At 35.4% G+C, this 19,939-nt stretch overlaps 2 protein-coding genes across 5 annotated transcripts; one reads left to right on the forward strand and one right to left on the reverse strand.

Moving 5' to 3' along the window:
• The first annotated feature begins 341 nt into the window (after window positions 1-341).
• Window positions 342-6,709, forward strand: LOC148874202 (diacylglycerol O-acyltransferase 2D-like). 4 transcript variants are annotated; one of them, XR_016104773.1, is made up of 5 exons: window positions 342-668; window positions 773-847; window positions 939-1,024; window positions 1,138-1,582; window positions 6,475-6,709. XR_016104773.1 is itself a non-coding variant. In XM_088963530.1 (4 exons), the coding sequence occupies exons 1-4, from the start codon at window positions 472-474 to the stop codon at window positions 1,167-1,169; spliced, it is 390 nt and encodes a 129-aa protein (XP_088819656.1). In that variant the 5' UTR covers window positions 342-471; the 3' UTR covers window positions 1,170-1,979. The 4 variants fall into 4 exon arrangements, 2 of the variants coding, with proteins under 2 accessions (XP_088819656.1, XP_088819655.1); XR_016104772.1 differs by having other exon boundaries at window positions 939-1,582; XM_088963530.1 differs by lacking the exon at window positions 6,475-6,709 and having other exon boundaries at window positions 1,138-1,979.
• A 1,219-nt stretch (window positions 6,710-7,928) lies between these two features.
• LOC148874203 (PyrD) lies at window positions 7,929-19,270 on the reverse strand. Its single transcript, XM_088963531.1, has 2 exons — window positions 19,129-19,270; window positions 7,929-8,514 (listed from the first exon to the last, which is right to left on the reverse strand). The coding sequence occupies exon 2, from the start codon at window positions 8,464-8,466 to the stop codon at window positions 8,164-8,166; it is 303 nt and encodes a 100-aa protein (XP_088819657.1). The 5' UTR covers window positions 8,467-8,514; window positions 19,129-19,270; the 3' UTR covers window positions 7,929-8,163.
• Window positions 19,271-19,939: the final 669 nt, after the last annotated feature.

Here is a 19,939-nt window from a genome sequence, read left to right on the forward strand (position 1 = left end):
CCGATTCCCATTTGTGGCGGAATGGCATTCCCCATTTGAGGAAATGGTCATTCCCGACCCACTCCCTTGGAATCGGATTCCCATTCCAGCCGGTTAAAACAATAAAAATAAAATAACGGAAAAACCCTTCAAACCCCTGATTCTAGTTTCCGACCCTCTTTCTCTCCCTCCTTCAACCTACTAACCCCATTCTGCTGCCTTTCCTACTAACCCAATCATTTGGTGACAGTTGTCCCATTTTCATATGATCTCAATCCTACGTGCAATAATTTACACGTGAGATATCTTCCCCTCCCAGGCTCCCACCCCTTCTAATGCGGTTCAACCCCGGCCGGCAGGAAATCCCCCTCCTCCCCCTCTGGTTCAACAGTGCTTCAATTTTCATTAAGACATACCTTCCCGAGGCAAGCCCAGGTTCGTTTTAACCAACCTTCACGGGAACCTCCTCCTAATTCTCTCTCTGACAGCTATATGCCTGTATCCATGCCGGAGACTATCGGTGACCGTGAAAACTTCGTTAACTCCGCCGATGAGCCTACAGTAATCCAGAGTAAAGAATCTTCGCTGTGGCAGATGGTAACGGCTCTCGCCCTTCTGCTCGGTCCCTTACATTTGGTCGCGGCATTGATTCTCATGGCGTGCTTCCTTCCAAATTACCTAGCTTTCTCGTGCGTAGTAAACTTGTTCTCCTTTTCTCCATCAACTCTGCTTAGCCTTTTCCCTCTCTCTCTCTCTGCTTTCGTCTTTCTGAATTCTGACACTTTTTTTTCAGGATATTTGTTCTGCTCTTGTTTTTTACGGTGCTTCCTATTAACGATGAAAGTAAATTAGGTCGAACATTGGCATGGTAAAATCGTTTTTTCCCTAATTTTCTTCAATTATAGTTTACCAAATAACTTTTTTCTTAATTTTATGGTGTAATTTGCATGAATTTTCAGGTACATCTGTTACCATTGCTGTGCTTATTTTCCGATGACGCTGCATGTAGCGGATATAAAGGCGTTTGAATCCAAACGAGCTTATGGTATGCATTTATTCATTCAATTGCCAATATATGATGTTTCAGTTCTTTTTGGCCTGCCCGACGGTCCTGGATCCTGGACCAAGGATAGGTTACGCTGATTTTGTTCATGACAGACTCTATCCAATCTGGGCTAATACGGAGCTGACCTATCAACTTTTGCGATTGGAACACTGTTGATCCAGAGGGGGAGGAGGGGGATTTCCTACCAGCCGGAGTTGAACCAGCGCTAGAAGGGGGTGGGAAGGGAGGATATCTTACGTGTAAATTGTTGCACGTAAAATTGAGGTCACATGAAATGGGACAACTGTCACCAAGTGATTGGGTTAGTAGGAAAGGCAGCAGAATGGGGTTAGTGGGAAATCCGGACACCCTTCAAACCTTCAGTTCGGCGGTTGAACTCTGAATATCCGACCTGTATTACTCCGGCCAGGTCATCATGGATCTCTCTCTCCTTTCCTCTTCTTCTTCTGCAAATCCGCTCCTACTCTATTTGGGATCGATCTACTTCTTCACTGCTACCATTAACAAGTTTTTCACACCAGTCAATCCAAGCAATCGGTGAGTATAGTTCATAGTTGAAACTCACAGATTTTCGCAGTTTTGTATGTAGTTTGTAGGCCAAACTTGCTGTTTGAAAGCTCAGAGTCATTTTTATTTATTTATTTGTAAGTAGGCTTTCATTAAATCAAGGAAACAAAAGAAACACAACAAGAGAAACTCCACCAAATATTACACATTTGGCCAAGGTGGACGGTAATTTATAAACGAGATAAAAGCTGTTTTGATTTCTGGCCAGGTTTGCCATGTAGTGAGCCTTACTATTGTTTTTCCTATTAACATACAAGAAAAGACAAGTGTTATTGAGCATATGGTTGGGGCTACATCCATGTTCTTAAAACTTGTCAAAAAGTAATACAGATTGTTTTCTTCAGTTCAGATTAACAGACTTTTGCATTCAATTGGATTGCCAATGTCAGTGTCCTTAATTTCACTTCATTTTTTCTTATAATTAAGCCGATAACTATAATATTCACTGTCAAAGTCATAATTAGTAAGTCATTTGGTGCATATGATTTTTTGGAGAAGATCCTACTAAGGATGTTTCTTATTGCCAAGATGTTCTTAATGTGTGGCTGCAGCGGTTTGTTGGGACAGTGTTCAGAATATTTTGTTGGTAGCAGATCCCTACCCTTTGACAATTGCATGAGTTCTACAATTTATTTATCCAATCTTAGATTTCTTCCTCTAGTGAAGAGACTGTAGTCCCTTAAAGCTGTGTTTGGTTTGAAAGAAAAGGTAGGGAAGCCTGTACAAGGTAAAGAAGACTACATTGAACTGTTCTTGAATATTTGAATATGCCAGCTAGCAGAGACTGTAAAGCCACAGAGTAGAGATACACCACAGACTTAGATCCATTATTGTTCATACCAACAACCATACCACCTTGCTAATCAACCTCTAAGTTGAAGAAGCTATTGTCAATCCATTCTAGGTGCCTTACCCTTTTAGGGGATGCTCACCGATGTGTATGTTTTTTCAAGACAAATACAGTTGCCTTGCCATAAAAAATATATTGATTTTGCTGATGTGGTGGTTGTTTTTGTTTTAAAAATAAAACCAATCATGTTGCTGAACATTCCTTTAGACTGAACCAGCCTTGTGCAGTTGTTGATCATGCCATCTTGCTCAGCTGGTTCATATGACATTACACACAACACCCAATTCATAAAGCATTTATATAGTTATAAATTCTTGTCTGGTTCCTTGAATAGCAAGTGTGAAGGAAAAGTTGAAAACAAAAAATTCTTGGGAATTCCATGAAATGTCTTATAATTGCCCCTTTCTCACTAGTTTCCTAATAAACCAAATGTAGCCTAAGGAATTCCTTCATTCTTCAGAATGTCTGGCAATCATTGACCTGAATCACCTGATCATCTTAGAGGCTCAACCCTCCTGCTCCTTTGTGGATTCAGGTAGGCATGGATCAGCCTACTTGATGGCGAGGTAGGGTTCAGGTTATATATTTACTAAGTCAAGCACCAGCCCCTAAAACTAGATTGCCTTCTGTTTGGCTTAACTCCAGTATTACTAGTATCTAGATGGTCTCTAGGATTTGTGGTCACACAGTCAGCTCTGTGAGACCATTCAGTCAATAAGTTCTGATTTCATAAGAATACAAATCCCTTAAGAAAATGATATATAAAATAAGAATACAAATCCCATTTGGTTGCCATCTTCTGATCATAGCTGGATGATGAACTCCTTATCAAGAGATCCTTTTCCAAGGATCGAATAATTGTTCCCTTTCCAGATTTCATAAACCTATAATATGGTACAACATTGATTGGTCTTCTTGGGTTGCTTGTAAAACATCTGTTCCAACATTCAACACCCAGAACTTCAAATCAGCATTGCAGCTTTCTTTTACATACTTTGAAATGATCTTTACTCTAAGATGTACAAACACTGGTATGAACTCAATCAAAATATAAGATGTTGGCTAGTACATGTTTATCTACATTGCTGATGTCCATGTGGAACTGTTGATATAATGCATGCATAAATACAAGTGCCACAATTCTAGCTTCCTCAAAAGTTTAATCAACTGTGGTGAAACTAAAACCCATGATTGCATACACAACTGCAAACAGGGGGCATGTGAAAAGATGGGGTTTCACGTTAAAGGTTTGCAAATGAACAAAAATAACAGCAGAACATTGGAGGTGAGAGAGTCCTAATAAAGAAGCCTTTAATAGAAATATGACCCAATAACCCATTAATGTGAAGGTGGATATTAAGACATTTCTGGTCTATAACATGCTTTCAGTTTCAGAATATAACACCAAACAAACAGACTAGTGGAAAGGAAACAATAAAATAACGAAGCCTCAAAATATAAAAAGCATATAATGTAAATATGGACGGGCATAGGCTTAACATGCATACATGTATTATATTTAAACATACACACACACACATATATGTATATATATATATAGATAGATAGATAGATAGATAGATAGATAGATGATACAGCAGTATCTATGATACAGTGGTAGATGCATGACTATGAATGTGTAGCCTAAGACCAATAAACTGTCCAATTTCTCACCTCATGCAAGCACACTATCAATAGTCTTATGCTGTATCAAACAGAAAAAGGAAAGGTAAATAAAATAGAGGAAAAAGCATAAGAATAAAACAATCAACATGACTGCTTTTTTTAATCAAAACTGTCCTTGAAATTAGATTTAAACAAAAGATATCATTTTTCTACTTTGTTTTTCATTTTTAAATGCATGCTTGTCCAAAGTGAAGCCCAATTGCTCAAAATTAAGTTTTGGTGAAACCCACATCCATCCAAAAGAGTTTTGTCATATAGTCAACCCAAAACTTGAAATGTTTCCAAAGAATGTTAAAAAGTATGAAACTGAGAACCAAGGCTCTTTCTTTTTTTTTTTTTTTTTGGGAGATGAACCAAGACTCTATTTAAAAAGACTTTACTGCACAAAATTCTTGATAACTGGAAGAGATACTTTGTTTTTTAACAAGTAAAAGTGTAATTGTATTAAGAGAGGAAGAGATTACCTCAAAACATGTTAATAGGCCCTTCAAAGCATAAGCAGAAGAAAATTTGAAGGTTTTCTTCTTCCATTTAGTTTAGTTGATATGATGAAAGCCCATGTTTCTTGATGAAAATTCTACTTTGTCATCCTTAATTGAGTTTTTGGCTGGGTTCATGTTGAGGTGAGCCCATCCTAAAGCCAGTCGATTGGCATTATGGCGTGGAACAGGGCGGGTTCAATACCCCCCCCCCCCCCACCCATTTAGTAGTCAGGTTCAAAATTGGAGTTGCTTCACTTTGGGTTTAGGGTGAGGTAAACCTATACCACACCCAACCCATTCACATCCCTAATAAAGAGCCTAGAAACATCAGAAGTTTACTAATAGCATGTTCTATCAGAATTCTATCTGCAAATTTTCAGTTATTTTCAAGCATTTTTTATGCAATTTCTGCAATTTCCAGCAAGTTTTCTGTAATTTCTATAATTTTTTGCAAAATTGTTGTAATTTCTGCATTTTCCTACAAAGTAAATGATATTTTCTATAATTTCTAGAATTTTCAGGTAATTTCTGCATTTTTCTGTAATTTTTGCAATTTACTACAAAATTCCTCATATTTTCATGCATTTTCTGAACTTTTCTGCAAAATAATTGTAATTTCTGCAATTTTCTGCAATTTATGCAAAATTTTAGGTATTTTCAAGCATTTTTCTGCAACTTCCTGCAAATTTTCTGTAATTTCTATAATTTTCTGCAAAATTGTTGTAATTTCTGCATTTTACTGCAAAGTAAATGATATTTTCTTTAATTTCTACAATTTTCAAGTAATTTCTGTAGTTTCTGCAATTTACTGCAAAATTCCTTTTATTTTCATGCATTTTTCTGCAATTTATTGCAAAATTCTTGATATTTTCATGCATTTTTCTGGACTTTTTCTGCAAAGTTATTATGAAAATTTCTGATTTTCTTGCAAATTTCTGCAATTTCTACAAAATTTCAGGTATTCTCATGTATTTTTCTGCAATTTACTACAAACTTTCTGTATTTTCTATAGTTTTCTGCAAAGTTTTTGTAATTTCTGCATTTTCTTGCACTTTTTCAATTTCTACAAAATTCCTAATATTTTCATGCATTTTTCTGATTTTCTTGCAATTTCCTGCAAATTTTCTGTAATTTCTATAATATTCTGCAAAATTGTTGTAATTTCTGTGTTTTCCTTCAACTTTTACAATTTCTGCAAATTTCCCGATTTTCATGCATTTTCCTGCAAATTTTCTAGCATTTTCATGCATTTTCTGAAATTTCTTCAAAATTGTTGTAATTTCTGCATTTTTCCTGCAAGATTTCTACATTTTTTTTTGAGTATTTTCATGCATTTTTCTGAATTTTCTACAAAATTATTGTAATTTCTGCATTTTCTTGCAAAATTTCTGCAATTTCTACATATTTTGGTATTTTCATGCATTTTCTGCTTTTTTATTTTTAGGGTAAATTACAGACCCCCCTATACTATGACCATGAGACAAATACCCCTTTTCATTAACCTTCCGTCCAAAACTTTCGTTGCGATATATTTTAATCCCCATACTACCCTTACAACGGCAAATTTCTCATCGTTTTGAGCCAGGCAAAACAAAACTTGCTTTGTGCTTTTGGGCTTTGAATGCACCTCAGCCTTTATGACCGAACCGTTTCCAAGCTTGAACCCAGGAGTAACTGGAAAGCCCAAAATCAGAATAAATCAGTTAAAATGAGCTAACCAGAAAATTGTCATCAACAAAATGAAAGAAAAAGGGGGAAAAAAAAAAGTAGAGAACAGAACATACATGAAATATTTGATCCTTGTTTGTCTAATTTCTTATTATCCAAATTGGGCATTTTGTCAGCCGCTGCTCAAAATGTCCGAACAGAGACTCTTCCATGATGGTTGATTCCAATTCCAGCCTCTTCATGAACCAAGCAGCATCAATCGGAATTCGATTCCGATTCTGAACCAAACAGGTAGGGGAACCCAATGTATTCTTCCTTTTATATATTTTTTATCAAATGAATTGATTAATAGTTCTTGTTGTAATGGTTAAAAGAGGGGAAGCTCTCTTACTCGTTCTAGGTTATGATTTTTTCATAGAAATTAGGGCACTATTGGTATTATGTTATGTGGGGCCGGTCAATAAGACATGTATAAATTGTTTTCGAAAGTTCAGGGTATATATAAATAATTAGCCCAAGAAAAAAGAATCAACAATTGTTTGAGATTCGTTATAAAAAAAATGGATTGGTTTATCTAACGAATCAGATCACCCCTTGAATTGGACTATATTGCGTCAACAAAAAACAAAGTGTTTTCTTAAATGTTCATGGTTTTTAAAAATGAACATTTACCTGAATTTCCCATGAACATTTTCTCTTTTGTTTAATTTACCCAGGTAAATGTTCATGGTTTTTAAAAATGAACCGGTCAGGGGTCCGGTTATCGGTTTGAACGGTCTGACCATTCGACCTGAACGGTTGGCTTGTTCTGATAAAAAAAAATTAAAAATTAAAAAAAATAATAAAAAATTAGAAAAATGGTCAAAACCGTTCGAATGGTTAACTGGCCGGTTCAGCGGTTTTGGGGGAAAAAGCAGCAGAACCGGTCAGGCCAGTTTTCTCGGTCTGACCGCCCGGTCCGGTCTGGTTTTGAAAACAGTTTAAACCATTTTAATTTTTTTCATTTACCCTTTACTTGGGAAATTCAACTTATTCAAATTGAGAAAATCAATTTGAACCATTTTAACTTTTTCATTTACCCTTTACTTGGGAAATTCAACTTACTCAAATTGAGAAAATCAATTTTTCCATGAATCCCACATGTCTCCAAAATAAGATCATGGGTAAATTGATCAATGGCAACTACAATCCCAGTGGGGAAATTCAACTTACTCAAATTGAGAAAATCAATTTTTCCATGAATCCCACATGTCTCCAAAATAAGATCATGGGTAAATTGATCAATCGCAACTACAATCCAGTGGCCAACATCCCCCCTTCAAAATCCCAAAAACAAACGGGGCCTTAAATTATTGATGAAGGCTTTTTCTAAATTATTGATTGAGAAGGCTTTTTCTAGTCGATGCCTTTTACCTGGAGTCAGCCTATGGGTGCAATTTTGCCCATCCAAAAAAAAAGCATTGAGCGCCGAAATGCAGTAGAATTAACTGAGATACAATTCGCATGTACCTTTTGGTGCGCCACAATTAGGATGTTAGAGGTCGTAATTTGTGGTGGACCTGAATTGTTAGAGGTCAGACAGCTGCCATGAATCCGAAACAAAGAAAATATTCACTGGCAAAAACACAAGGAAGAAAAACCTAATGGGAACCGTTCTAGTCATCAGTGTCTGTACAGTTTCATCAAGGATAACGCACAGTGTCCAAGCAAAATAAAGACAAATCTAAGGCAAGGTTGATTGGGTGAAATGTAATATGTACAAATACAGAGTGAACTCAAAGAGAGTGAATTCAGAGCTTTAGCAATATTTAACCAGTCTCTAACAAAAGGAGCTCTCAACTCTTCTATATTGTCAATGTTGTATGCTAGCGCTCCATCACTACTTCATCAAAATTCCAGTCCCTCACAAGGTCTCTTCTAACAGCACAGCTCCGGACCAGGCGTGGTGACCCTGTGATTACTTGACCATTGGCCATAATTGGATGTGGGGTCACCTTGGATGATGTGATCATGCCGTTTGGAGTCTCTGAGTGGAGAGATGCTTTCCTTGCCAAACAGTTAACAATCCCAGAGCAGCGGCCTTCATTGTCTGAACTTGAAACAGAGTAACTCCTAAAAGATTGAGATGGACTATCTACACTATGGCACACAAGACATGCTAAACTCATTGTAGATCCTGAAGTTCCTTGAAATACAGGTAAAGAGCTTTCTGCAAGCTACATTCCAAAAAATGCAAGGAAATGTATTATCATTAGTATGAATTCCCACTTTTCTCCGCACATCACATTCTATTACACTCAGTGCAAGAGAAACAAATACTCAATTACAGGACCTGAAAATGGTCAGAAATTACTAAATGAATTATTTTACCATAACAATTACAGGAATTTCTATAAATTGTAAGCCTGGAAACTACTATAAATAGTAAATTTAATTTTTGCTAAGAATAGTAAATTCCTAGAAAATAAAGTCATGTCATTAACCAACTTAGCTCAATCTTGGGCATCTAAAATGTAATGGTTTGTTTGGATTTGGTGAACAATATAAAAATCACTTAAAAGGAAAAAAAAAATAAGAAAGAAACAAGTGACCGCAACTAGAAAGACACAAACTGTGTTCAAAAGTTTCAAATTTATGTTCCCTTATTTTAAGAGACTATACCTCAATTCTGACTAATCCTACATAGATTATTCACATATATCCCCTGTCTGAAGAAATATGACTATAAATTTTTTCTATTGTAGTTAATTTTAGGTAAGGATTTTCTTACCCTAGGAAAATGAGAAATAATTCTTGCTCTTCCAAATCCTTCAACATGAGCCAAATAACTCCATTAGGTGATAAAGTTATTTCACTTGGATGTACATTTAAAAATCAACTCAATAAATATTCCTTCATTTTTTCAATAACTAGGACATCCCTATGTTCCCATGAATCAATTATCTTATAATCCATATTGCCTGGAATTGACACTCATAATCTCAAAATTCTCATCTTGTCTATACTTGTTCCATATTTCTAAATGCACAACTTTCCATTTCATACGATTGGTAATCTTCATTAGTTGTCTTATGAAATATTTCCTTCAGTAAGATGAATACACAACGACCAAAACACTCCACATAAAAATCTCAATTCCATCCCCCTACTCTAATATTTTTTTTTCTTTTTGAACAGCGACAAGAAAAGAAATTTCATTCAATAATTAGAAAAGAGAAAAGGTAGAACAAAAGGTTGTGACTACAATTACTTGGAAATCAAAATAGCTTCTGCCATCCCACCCAACCCTTGCATTTTACAGCACATCCCAAAAAACAGTTGACTATTGACTCCCTATTTTGCCAGGCCATCCGCCAAGCTGTTGGCTTATCTTTGTACCCGTTGAACCTCAATCTGCATATCCTTTGAAAACCATTTAAAACGCCTGATTTCATTTCTGAAGCACCAAGCTGTCTTCACTCAACAATCACTCTTTGTGCTCCCATCTCCTTGGCTTTCCAATGGTTGCTGCCTTCATCTCTACCCTCAGTAAAACTCCTATTGAACCTGAATACATTGCAAGAATACCTCCATTCTAATCCCTTATTACTCCCCAAACACTAGATGTCCCAGGGTTTCCCATACTGCTCTCATCAAAGTTTAACTTCCACCAACCTCTACCTTTGGTAAGAGGCTAATTGAGTATCGTTTTTCGCAATAAATCACTAGTATTGATGATTCCATGGAAAACTTCATAACAAAAGGAACTAACTTTAGGTGGAATAGGAGCACACCAGACTACTTCTATCAAGATTTTGAGCCCATGGACATTTGCCCCCATTAGAGCTTTCAAGAATAGTGCATCTAATACTTTCATAAGGCAAGAATTAAAAAGGATTCGGACTCTCTTATATTTCTCCTAAAACCCAAATTCCAATCAAACCCAAGGGTGAGGTAGAAGGGATGACAAGGTCAAAGATGGGTTTACCTTTAAGGCTAGAGATAGTAACAGTTTTTTAAAAGAGAAAGGCACAAAAAAAGCACAAGGGCCATTTTGCACCCAAGGCAAGGTGTGCACCTTTTTGAAGCAAGGCACAAAAATGCAAGAAAAATCTAAAAAAAGGCAAAATTTTCAAAAAAAATGCAAATTATCAAAATACTAAACAAATTTTTAATTAAAAATATAAACTTTAATTTTAAAATAAATGCTTTAAAAAACCTATTATCTCAAATTAAAATACATAAACATAGCATGTAAAAAATATTTAAAATGAAAATCTAAATATAAAATCAAGCATAACATATAAAACATATTCAAGCATGTAAACTGTAAATCTCTTTATTTTTTCCCAATTGCATTACTCCAAATAGCTAATATGATGTTAAACATTGTGCATTCTTGATTCTAGGAGTTGCCTTTGTACCAAGCCCCTCAAGGCAAGCCTAGACAAATCCATATTAGGGTCTAAAATTCTTAATCCCTATAAAAAAGAAAGATTTTATAACGTTAAGTGTCTTTTAAAAATGTCTTTTATTAGGATGAATGAATGAGCAACATTAGCAAATATGGTGGGTTATGTCTGCTTCAATACCCTAATATGGACGTGTTTGGGCTTGCCTCGAGGGGCTTGGTCAGGGGTCTGGGGGGAAGAGCCCCGACCCAGACACCACACACACACACACACACACACACACACACACACAGAAAAAAAATGCATAGATTTTCAAAATGTGCATGCTTGGGCTAAAGCGCAAGGTGCACCAGGTGAGCGCCTTTTGAAAATACTTCGCCTAGGACTAGGCGAGGTGCATACCCTAAAATGCGCCTAACCGAATTTCTAATCCTAAAATTGAATTTTTTTTAAACCGAATTAACCGAACCAAACAAACCGAAACCAAAAATTTTGGTTCGGCTTTTCGATTTTAACCGAACAATGAGAAAACAAATCTTCCAAAGGAGACTCCCCAAGCCAAAGATCTTCCAAAATTTAATCTTGCTACCTGATGGGGGTAAGAAACAAAGAAAGAGTATCAAAGATGGCCTTCCAAGATGAAGGAAGGGTAGTTTTGTGTTGTAATCCAACATCCCATCCATTTTCTTAGAGCCCATAAATGCTAGCCACAACCTTATGCCACGATCTTTCAACCACAATTGGAAATCTCCACAGTCGCTTCCCAAGCAGAGCTAGATTCTTGTTACCAATGTTCCCTATTCCCAAGCTTCCATCCTCTTTTGTTCTATTCACTACATCCCACCTAACCAAATGAACCCTCTTCCCCTCCCCAACTTCTCAAAGGAAATCTCTCATCAATTTTTGTATTCTTTGAACAAACACTTAAGGCATCTTGAACACAAAGATAATACACAAGTAGATTAGCCAATTGGACTTAATCAATGTTAACCTACCCCCAAGAGAAATATAGTTCATTTTCCAAACTACCAATCTCTTCTCCACTATTGGGTTCCAGAAGCTACACTTTTAGGGTTTGCACCTAAGGGGAGCCCTGAGTAATTCATTGGCCACTCACCACAAACACATCCCAAGGCTACTGCCCAAGATCCTAGTTCACCCCCCTACTCTAATATTATAGACCACATATTCGATTTGTTCATCCATATGGGCAATCAATCAGAGTATTGAAATAGGTTACTTTCGAGTATCTCTTGGACATTAGTTTTTCATTTTTAGACAAGATTAAAAAAACTATGTAATTATTGCAAAAGGTTGGGTTCTGATTATTGGACATTAGCATTCAACAATCCTCTAAAGTCCAAAGATCTTAGGATTAAATTCAAAGATATATTAATATTTTTGGAAAAGTTTTCAACCAGCAATTGACACAACCAAACATGTCAAATTGAATAAATATTTCACCTCATATATTATCCTAATTAAACATATTAATTAAAAATTATTAATTATTTAATTAGACATTAATGATGTTATATTTTCTAAAACCACACTATACATATTTTGTAATAGGCATACATAATGATCAATGTTTTGAGGATGGGCCTGGCACAACAGTTAGGTTCCTCTTCATTTTCTAACAAGAGGTGTGCATGAGGCACATGACGCATAGTAGAAGTGTACACTCCATGCCTCTAAGCATAATTTCTTTATTGGTAGTAAAAAGAAACTTTTATTGAAATAAAAAATAGAGAATACAGAGGAAGGTTACCAACAACAAATAAACAACCCACCATACAACAAATAAACCAAACCCAAAGAAAAGCCAACCCCACTAAACAAAAACAAGACAAAAGAACAAAAAAGACCTCTCTCCAAAAGCTTAATTAGAAGCCTGTTTGCTTCCCCTAATAACTTTCTTTGACGATTTCACCTTCTTAGCAGTGCCAATTCCATACATACCCCCTTTCAGTCTTTGCAAAGACTTTGAGACACGGACTATTCGATGAGTTAGAGGCTGCCTCCAGTGTACACCTCAAGGCATTGAGTGCACCTCTCCAGGAGGCATGCCTCCAGGCATATGCCTCAAACACCTTTGAAAACATTAATAATGATATTCGTCATAGATCCTAGATGTATCTATTATTATCAATCATCATAGTGATGTAATTTTTTTAGTATTTCTAAGTGACATATAATCAGAACTATTTAAGCAAAAGATATCCTGGAAAATAACTTAACATAATAATGAGCTTTGCGTTATATATAACCAAATGCCTAACTACAAAGAAATCAAAATAAATAAACTTAAGACATTGAGACTAGAAAAAGATACAGAGATGGGTCTTTCTACAAATCTTCAGATCCAATCAAATAGGAAAAAATTGGAGTGGTTGATTCTTGGTTTAGAATCAAATAAAGTTGGACAATTGTTAGCCAATCAGATTTGTGTTTGTTAATTCCTTCACAAAAGTTTTCGTTTCAAGAGTGGTTGATTCTTTCCTAGTGCTGCTGCCAAAGAAGAGATAGTCTTACTTCTTAACATTAAGTCAAGATCTGTTCTCTACAGTATCTCTTGCCATTATTTGAAATGTTTAGTTGTGTTTTGGAATGATGGAAGTGGCTGGAAGTGATCAGAAGCAGTTATTGGAGTCTAGGACCTTGCTGGGAGGTAAGTCCAAAACGCTGAAATCTTCAGTTAAGCTGAATTGGTTCAAATTACTTAGAATGGACCCATTGATGAGGATTGGCATTGGTGGTAAAGGAAAACTGGGTTATATTACAGTAGATGTGGTAGAACCCAATTCCTCAAATCCTCAGCATGCACAATGGGTTCATGAAAGCTACATGTTGATATCATTTTTTTTATCAATTACATGTTGATATCATGACTAATACCTATGTGCAGCCCCACATCAACAGGAATTACCAATGGAGGAAAACTGCTAAAGAAGTTTGGGATGGTCTTGCAGAGACTCTCAACCCTTGGATATTGCCAGGGATTATCAGTTGAGAATGCAAATAATTACACTAAACAGGAAGACATGTCCTTAGCCTTGTATTTCTCTATTCCACAGTCTTTTTGGCAGGAGATTGATGACTTGGAGACTGTACAGTGAATAGCTAAGGAGGATAACAATGTTAAATTATGGGCACTTAAATCATTTCTTACTACTTCAACCCATGCCCTTTTTGGTCTACCCCTAGCCATTTAGCCCCTTTGCCTTGCAACAGATCACTTCTTACGAGTTTTGTTGATGGTCTTCTTTGCACATGACCAAACCATCTTTAGTCTATTTTCTCTCATTGTATCACCTATTGGAGCTACTCCTGGGTTCCTCTGAACGACTTCATTTTTTATCCTATCCTTTCTAGTTTTTCCACTATCCATCTCAGCACAATGCTACTTTGAATCTCATAGATAATAATGAAAGAAGTTTGACAAAGAGAGTTTATTAATTAACAGAAGTAATTTATTGGCACTAAAATAATACCTCTTTCAGGTGTTCATTTCATGGCTAACAGAAGAACCTACATGAATGTTCCAATTCTTAGTAAGAAAAACCAAATACATACAGATTGTTCATTCATGTGGATGAGTAGGAGTGAAAATGGGTTGACTGATTCCTTAGAAAAAAAGTAGGAATATCGAGGCAAGAACTTGAATGGGGCTTACCAGGGCAGGGAATGACTAAATTACAGTCCAATTAAATTATATACTTGTATGTCAGCTGAAAGCTGTCTTGTATTGCCCACACTGTCTGTAATGTGATAGTGTGATCCTTTCTCTTTTCCTTATAATGAATAAAACTCATTTCTGTTTACTACCAAAAATAAATTAATAATGCCTCTTTCACAGAAAGGTATGTTTTATCTAAGAGAATGTATAAATTATTTTGTAGGTCTTTCAATTTCCAACTTTATGTAGAATGAATTGAAAGACAACATGAGAATACTGGATTATAAATCATCCAAGAGGGCAATAAAAAGATCACCTTCTTTCATTTCTATAAATCCTGAGAAGGACATCGAATTGGTATTTTAATGAACTCACATAAAATTCTAAAAAGTGCACCTTCATTAACTGCAAATGATAGCACAGCACATCAAGCTCATTCAAGAAAAAGGATCTTCTGCCTATTTTTCTCCAAATCATAGGATTTACAAATCTAAACTGAGCTTTCTAATAATCTGATAAAAGATCTAACAGAGGATTAAATTGGAATTTGACATGGTTTAATGGAGACATGGTAACACTCACAGGTGTATCAGAAACTAGCCAATACAACATCAAAATTGATTGGTTTGGAAATGAAATGAACATTGAAAAGAAAACAAAATATTGAAAAATACAATGTGCACAAACTATCGTATTAATATTCAGCACAAATATTTAAAATAATATGCATTTAAAAAGTCCAAACAGACATGGAAAATCAAGTCCACTGTCAAATTCTAGGGTGGTTGTACAGAAGAAAGTCAGAAAAGTTGAGAATCATAGACCTAAATTAGGTTACAAATGTTGTTTAACCAAGTTACACTACAGATAGGGGTTGTTTGCATGTGAATATTTTGTTAAAGAATGGTTCTCTTGCCAAACAAGGGGCACTGAGGCAGCAATTATTTTGGGCTGCATTGTAATTTGGGACAGAAAAGTATGCTAAACTGGGAATAACATTCCCACCACCAAGTTATACAAATTGTTTCAATCTTAACTTTAAATAAAATACATGTTTACTGATCAAAAAGAATGTCAAAGAATGATACTCCATTTATCTGCAGTGCAATTTTATTTGCACTAGTACAAATTCATGAGAGTGCAAATGAGAAGAATGCAAATTTTTGTTCAATTTTTCTTTAAGGTTTTATGTTACTCCACATGCAATGCAAACAAACAAAATAAGGCAAAATCTGAAACTAAAGTAACTCAGAATTTGCACTCCCATACATTTGCCGCAATGCAACTGAAATTGCAATGCAAAAAGGAAAGCTATAGTGCAGAAAATCCAGCATAATGACGTGTAAAAGCCAAAGGAATGCGAAAGTATAAAGTTAAAGCCTATTAATAAAAGCCAAAAAGAACAGGAAGATTTTGGCTTCTACCTAGAAAAGATGAGAATTCCATCCTCAAACTTGTAAGGAGCACATAATTACCAGAACAGCTTACTACAAACATCTGGAAATATCTAATTTGCCTCTACTGGTATAGATAATAGTTTCTTTACCCAGCAACCCCTTTTGGTCCATGCTAGTGTAACTGAATCTCAAAGTAGTTTGGCCTTAAAGATCATGGTGAACCTTATGGTAAGTAAATTTCACTTTTTAAAGTCACATTTCTTGTTTCTCCCTTCTGAAATTAATAATATTTTATATTTTAAAAGAACTAGATTGGTGCTAAGAAGAAAAAAAAATTGAAATTCCAGTGGATTTAGTTCTGAATCAAAATCAATCTCAATCCAAGACATCTCAATGAATTCTTTTTTTTTTTTATCAATAACTCAGAAAATCGATGTCATTAAAATTAAATAAAGCAGAACAACCAGAAGTTGTGAAGAATACAAAAAGGACGCCAGAAGTCCAAACCCCCAAATATTACAAATAGGCCCAAAACATAGACTGTCTTTGTACCCCTTGTTTAGCCAAACTGTTGGCCGGTCTTCAAACCCAATTAATTTGAATCAGCATATCCCTGGATAGCCTTTTGAATCTCCTTAGGTGCCAAGAGACTCCTTCCCCTTTCCATAACCAGTCCACAACTGTTTTGGTATCACCTTCAATAATTAGCCTTTTCAGGCCCAATTCCTTAGCTTTCTCAAGGGCATCTCAATGAATTTTCCAGGCTCCTAACGTAGTAACATGTATTTCTGAGCCAGGGAAGCAACAAAAAGAGCTATTACCCAATACTTGTCCCGTCTATCTGGGGTTTTCAAAGGGTAGGTTGGATATGGACCTAACTTTTAGATTTTACTTGCACAAAGTCACTGCTCTCCAGCATAGACCTACATTCTCAACTTGTCAGCCCAAGATTTTACCATTACACTAAGCAATGTCCCATGTCAAAAAGGCAACAGCTTCATATAAATTTATCTTTTTTTCCAAAAAATAAAAAAAAGAAAAGCTTCATATAAATTTGATGATGAATCCACCAAGATTGGTCAGGTAAGAACTAATGTTGTTATTAGTTACATTGCTTCTAGAACTGAGATTTATTTTCTTAGTGGTGTTGCTTATAAATTTGTTTCAGAATTGCACAGTACAAAAGCTCGGCAAAGGAAATAAAATGATAAATATTTAGAAAAGAATAGGAAAAGAAAGAAATGTCTGTGAGAGAAGAGAGGCAGGGTGGTAAAATCATCAACAATTCAAAATGAGGGATAAGAAAACACCAATAACAAGCATGATCTTGGTGGAAGTGAATAGTGGGAAAGTGAAGGAGTACAGAAATAGGGGAAAGAAAGGCTTTGGTATCATTTTTATCCTATTTTGTTAGCTTAAATGCTCCATTTCTAAGGAGGCCTTGGTCAATATAGCCATAGAAACTGCTGTTATAGTTCTTCCACTGAAACAACAAAGTAAACAGCAAAGATATTCCAAAGTAATTCGCAAATAAAATAAATAAATAGCAGAATCTAATGTAAGTGTCCCTCTTAAAATAAGCTCCTGATTTGATTTCCATCCATTTCTTATAAATTAAGATTGGGTAATATGAGACCAACCTAACCCCTATCACTGCTTGTTGTCAACTTCAACCTGCATTTCTAAATTGATAAGGTAAGGACATTAGACTGAAGCTGCTTCAATTATCTTCTCTGACAGTTCAGAAATAAAGCATCATTTCATTTGAGGGTGAGGGAAAGAGGAGGGGGAGTGTTCTTTTCAGTTATTTCCAGTTTCATAAATATCATACAAAAACAGCTATAGTATATACTAATAAAAAGGCAATAAATGAATTAAATGTTTTGTGCCTGAAATGGAACAGTTACCACCCTATTACCTCTAAAAATGAAGAGTGAAAGGTATATCAGAAAGGAGTAAAAGCTAGCAAGACTCGTTGCTAGACATCCTCAAACTGCAAAAAAAAAAATCACCATGCCACTTAACTTGCTCAAGCTTTTTCTTGCATTTCAATACAAGTTTGAGGCACCTTAGCCAATAAGTTTGGTATTCCAAAGATAAACATGCCTCTGCTGCATAAATTCAAACTTGGGCCCATTTACTCAGCTGCAATCACATTCTTGCTTCTAAGAAAATTAAACAAACCAATTCTTGAGTAGTAGGCAGTAGGCACCAAAAAACACCATTCAGGATAGTTTAAGAAGACTTCCAGATTGAACACCTAAATAAAAGCCAACATTTTGTATAGCTGCCTAACCTTCTTCACAAATTTATCAATTCCGTGTTCCTTAAATTCCATTCATATTTACACCAGTCATGTGCATCAACACTTCTATTCCATTATTAAGCCTATTCTTGAACATAACGGAAAAGAAAAGGAATGAAAAGAATGTTAAAGCTGTCAAATACTTCAATGCAAGTTAGTGGAAGGAACTAATATATTATGAAGAAAAATGCACCAAAATATGTCTCACAATCTCAATCAGAAAAATAAAATAAAAAATACATATCCTTAAATTCTATTCAATAAGAGGGTATCAGGAATATTTGTTATAGTCCAATATCTAGCAAACTGGATTCATCCACCTATGACCCTCCTGCACTGACATGAACCAGTTCTCTAATCTAATCTTTGCTCAAAGGGTTTTATCATGCACTATAATCTAAGCAAGAAACACCACATCTTAATGTCATAATAGATGTAATGCTTCCGACATTGCCAATTCATTGAAATCTTCCCTGTAATCAGTCTCCATTGCAGATCTGCCACAGCCCGATTTTGTTTGCTTGACATGAAAAAAAACTAAAATCAATAAATTATAGTCATACTGATATAAAATGCGAAGTTGTCAGAGGAAATCTCCTTGGAAATTACATTACATTACAATTTAAGAAAATACAACCGTTACTTATGATATATATATCATCTAAATCTTAGAATGTGAACTCCCATCATCAAAAACCCTAGAGAAGCCTTAAACTATTCAAAATAATATCTTCCTATTCTCCTCCGGAAAATTAGAGGACACCCACTTCATAATAGAATCTATTCATCACCAAACAAAAAAATGAAAAAATCAAGAAGCAATCAAAATTTAAACAAACTTCTACCAATTCATAACAAAAACGTTGTGGGTACAACAGATCTCAGTAGAGCCAGATAGCCCACAATCAAATTCAATACCAGTAACCAAAAAATTGCACCAACGATCAATGAATTATGTGCACTCGTACAAAAATTAAGCAACATTAAATAATATATTGAATCAATCAATCTCGAGAGACGGAAACAGAGACAGAGGAGACGAGGATCTGAAAACTAACCTCACTGCTCAGTAACCGTTTAAACCTGTGGAAGGAAGAGAGAGAAGGATCTACCCTAGGAGACTCCAATATAAAAGTAGATAGAAGAATCTCGGAGAGTCAAGAGGGGACGACACCCATACGGATAGGAAACCTATACGAGTATGACACGATTTGTTCTACGTATAGCTTTGCTGTTGATGACCTGAGCGAGCAATACTAAGCTAAGTAATGAATCTGGTTAACTCAGACGACGACAAGAGAACAAATCAAGAAGACGATGGATTCTAACACCAAAAACAAAAGGAGAAGACGATGGATCGCAGGTTTTTCAACACGTGTCGCGTTTTCCACAACAGATCGGAATAACGCCAAAAAGAATGTACGTTATGAACGAGTTCGATCGCTGAAAGATTTCAGAAAATATTACTCCGTGAATCCAAAAATCGTGGGCCAACTGGGAGTCAATGTGGAAACCACAAAGTTCAATGGGCATTTCTTTCTTATATAAAAGTCCAGTGGGCCTCTACAAGCACCCAACAGCCATCCAGAGGCTTTCGGTAAGCTAATCTGGAAGTTTTTTCTTTTTTGTTTTTTTTTGGCAAACTGCAGCAATTGATCCGCTCCCATTAAAAAGATAAGTAATTAAACCTTGTGTATTGATGGATTTAAATTTTAATAAAAGTGTTTCTTATTTATCATTTTTACTTTTATTTAATATAATAAATATATAATATTAGAGATGTGCATAAATTTTATAGACTAAGTTTTGTGTTTTTTATAATTTTTTATTTCTTTTTTAATTTTTATTATATAATTATGACATCATGTG

The sequence above is a fragment of the Nelumbo lutea genome, chromosome 1 (assembly GCF_056320005.1).
Source record: "Nelumbo lutea isolate HS-2025 chromosome 1, American lotus-T2T, whole genome shotgun sequence".
NCBI classification, from domain to species: domain Eukaryota; kingdom Viridiplantae; phylum Streptophyta; class Magnoliopsida; order Proteales; family Nelumbonaceae; genus Nelumbo; species Nelumbo lutea.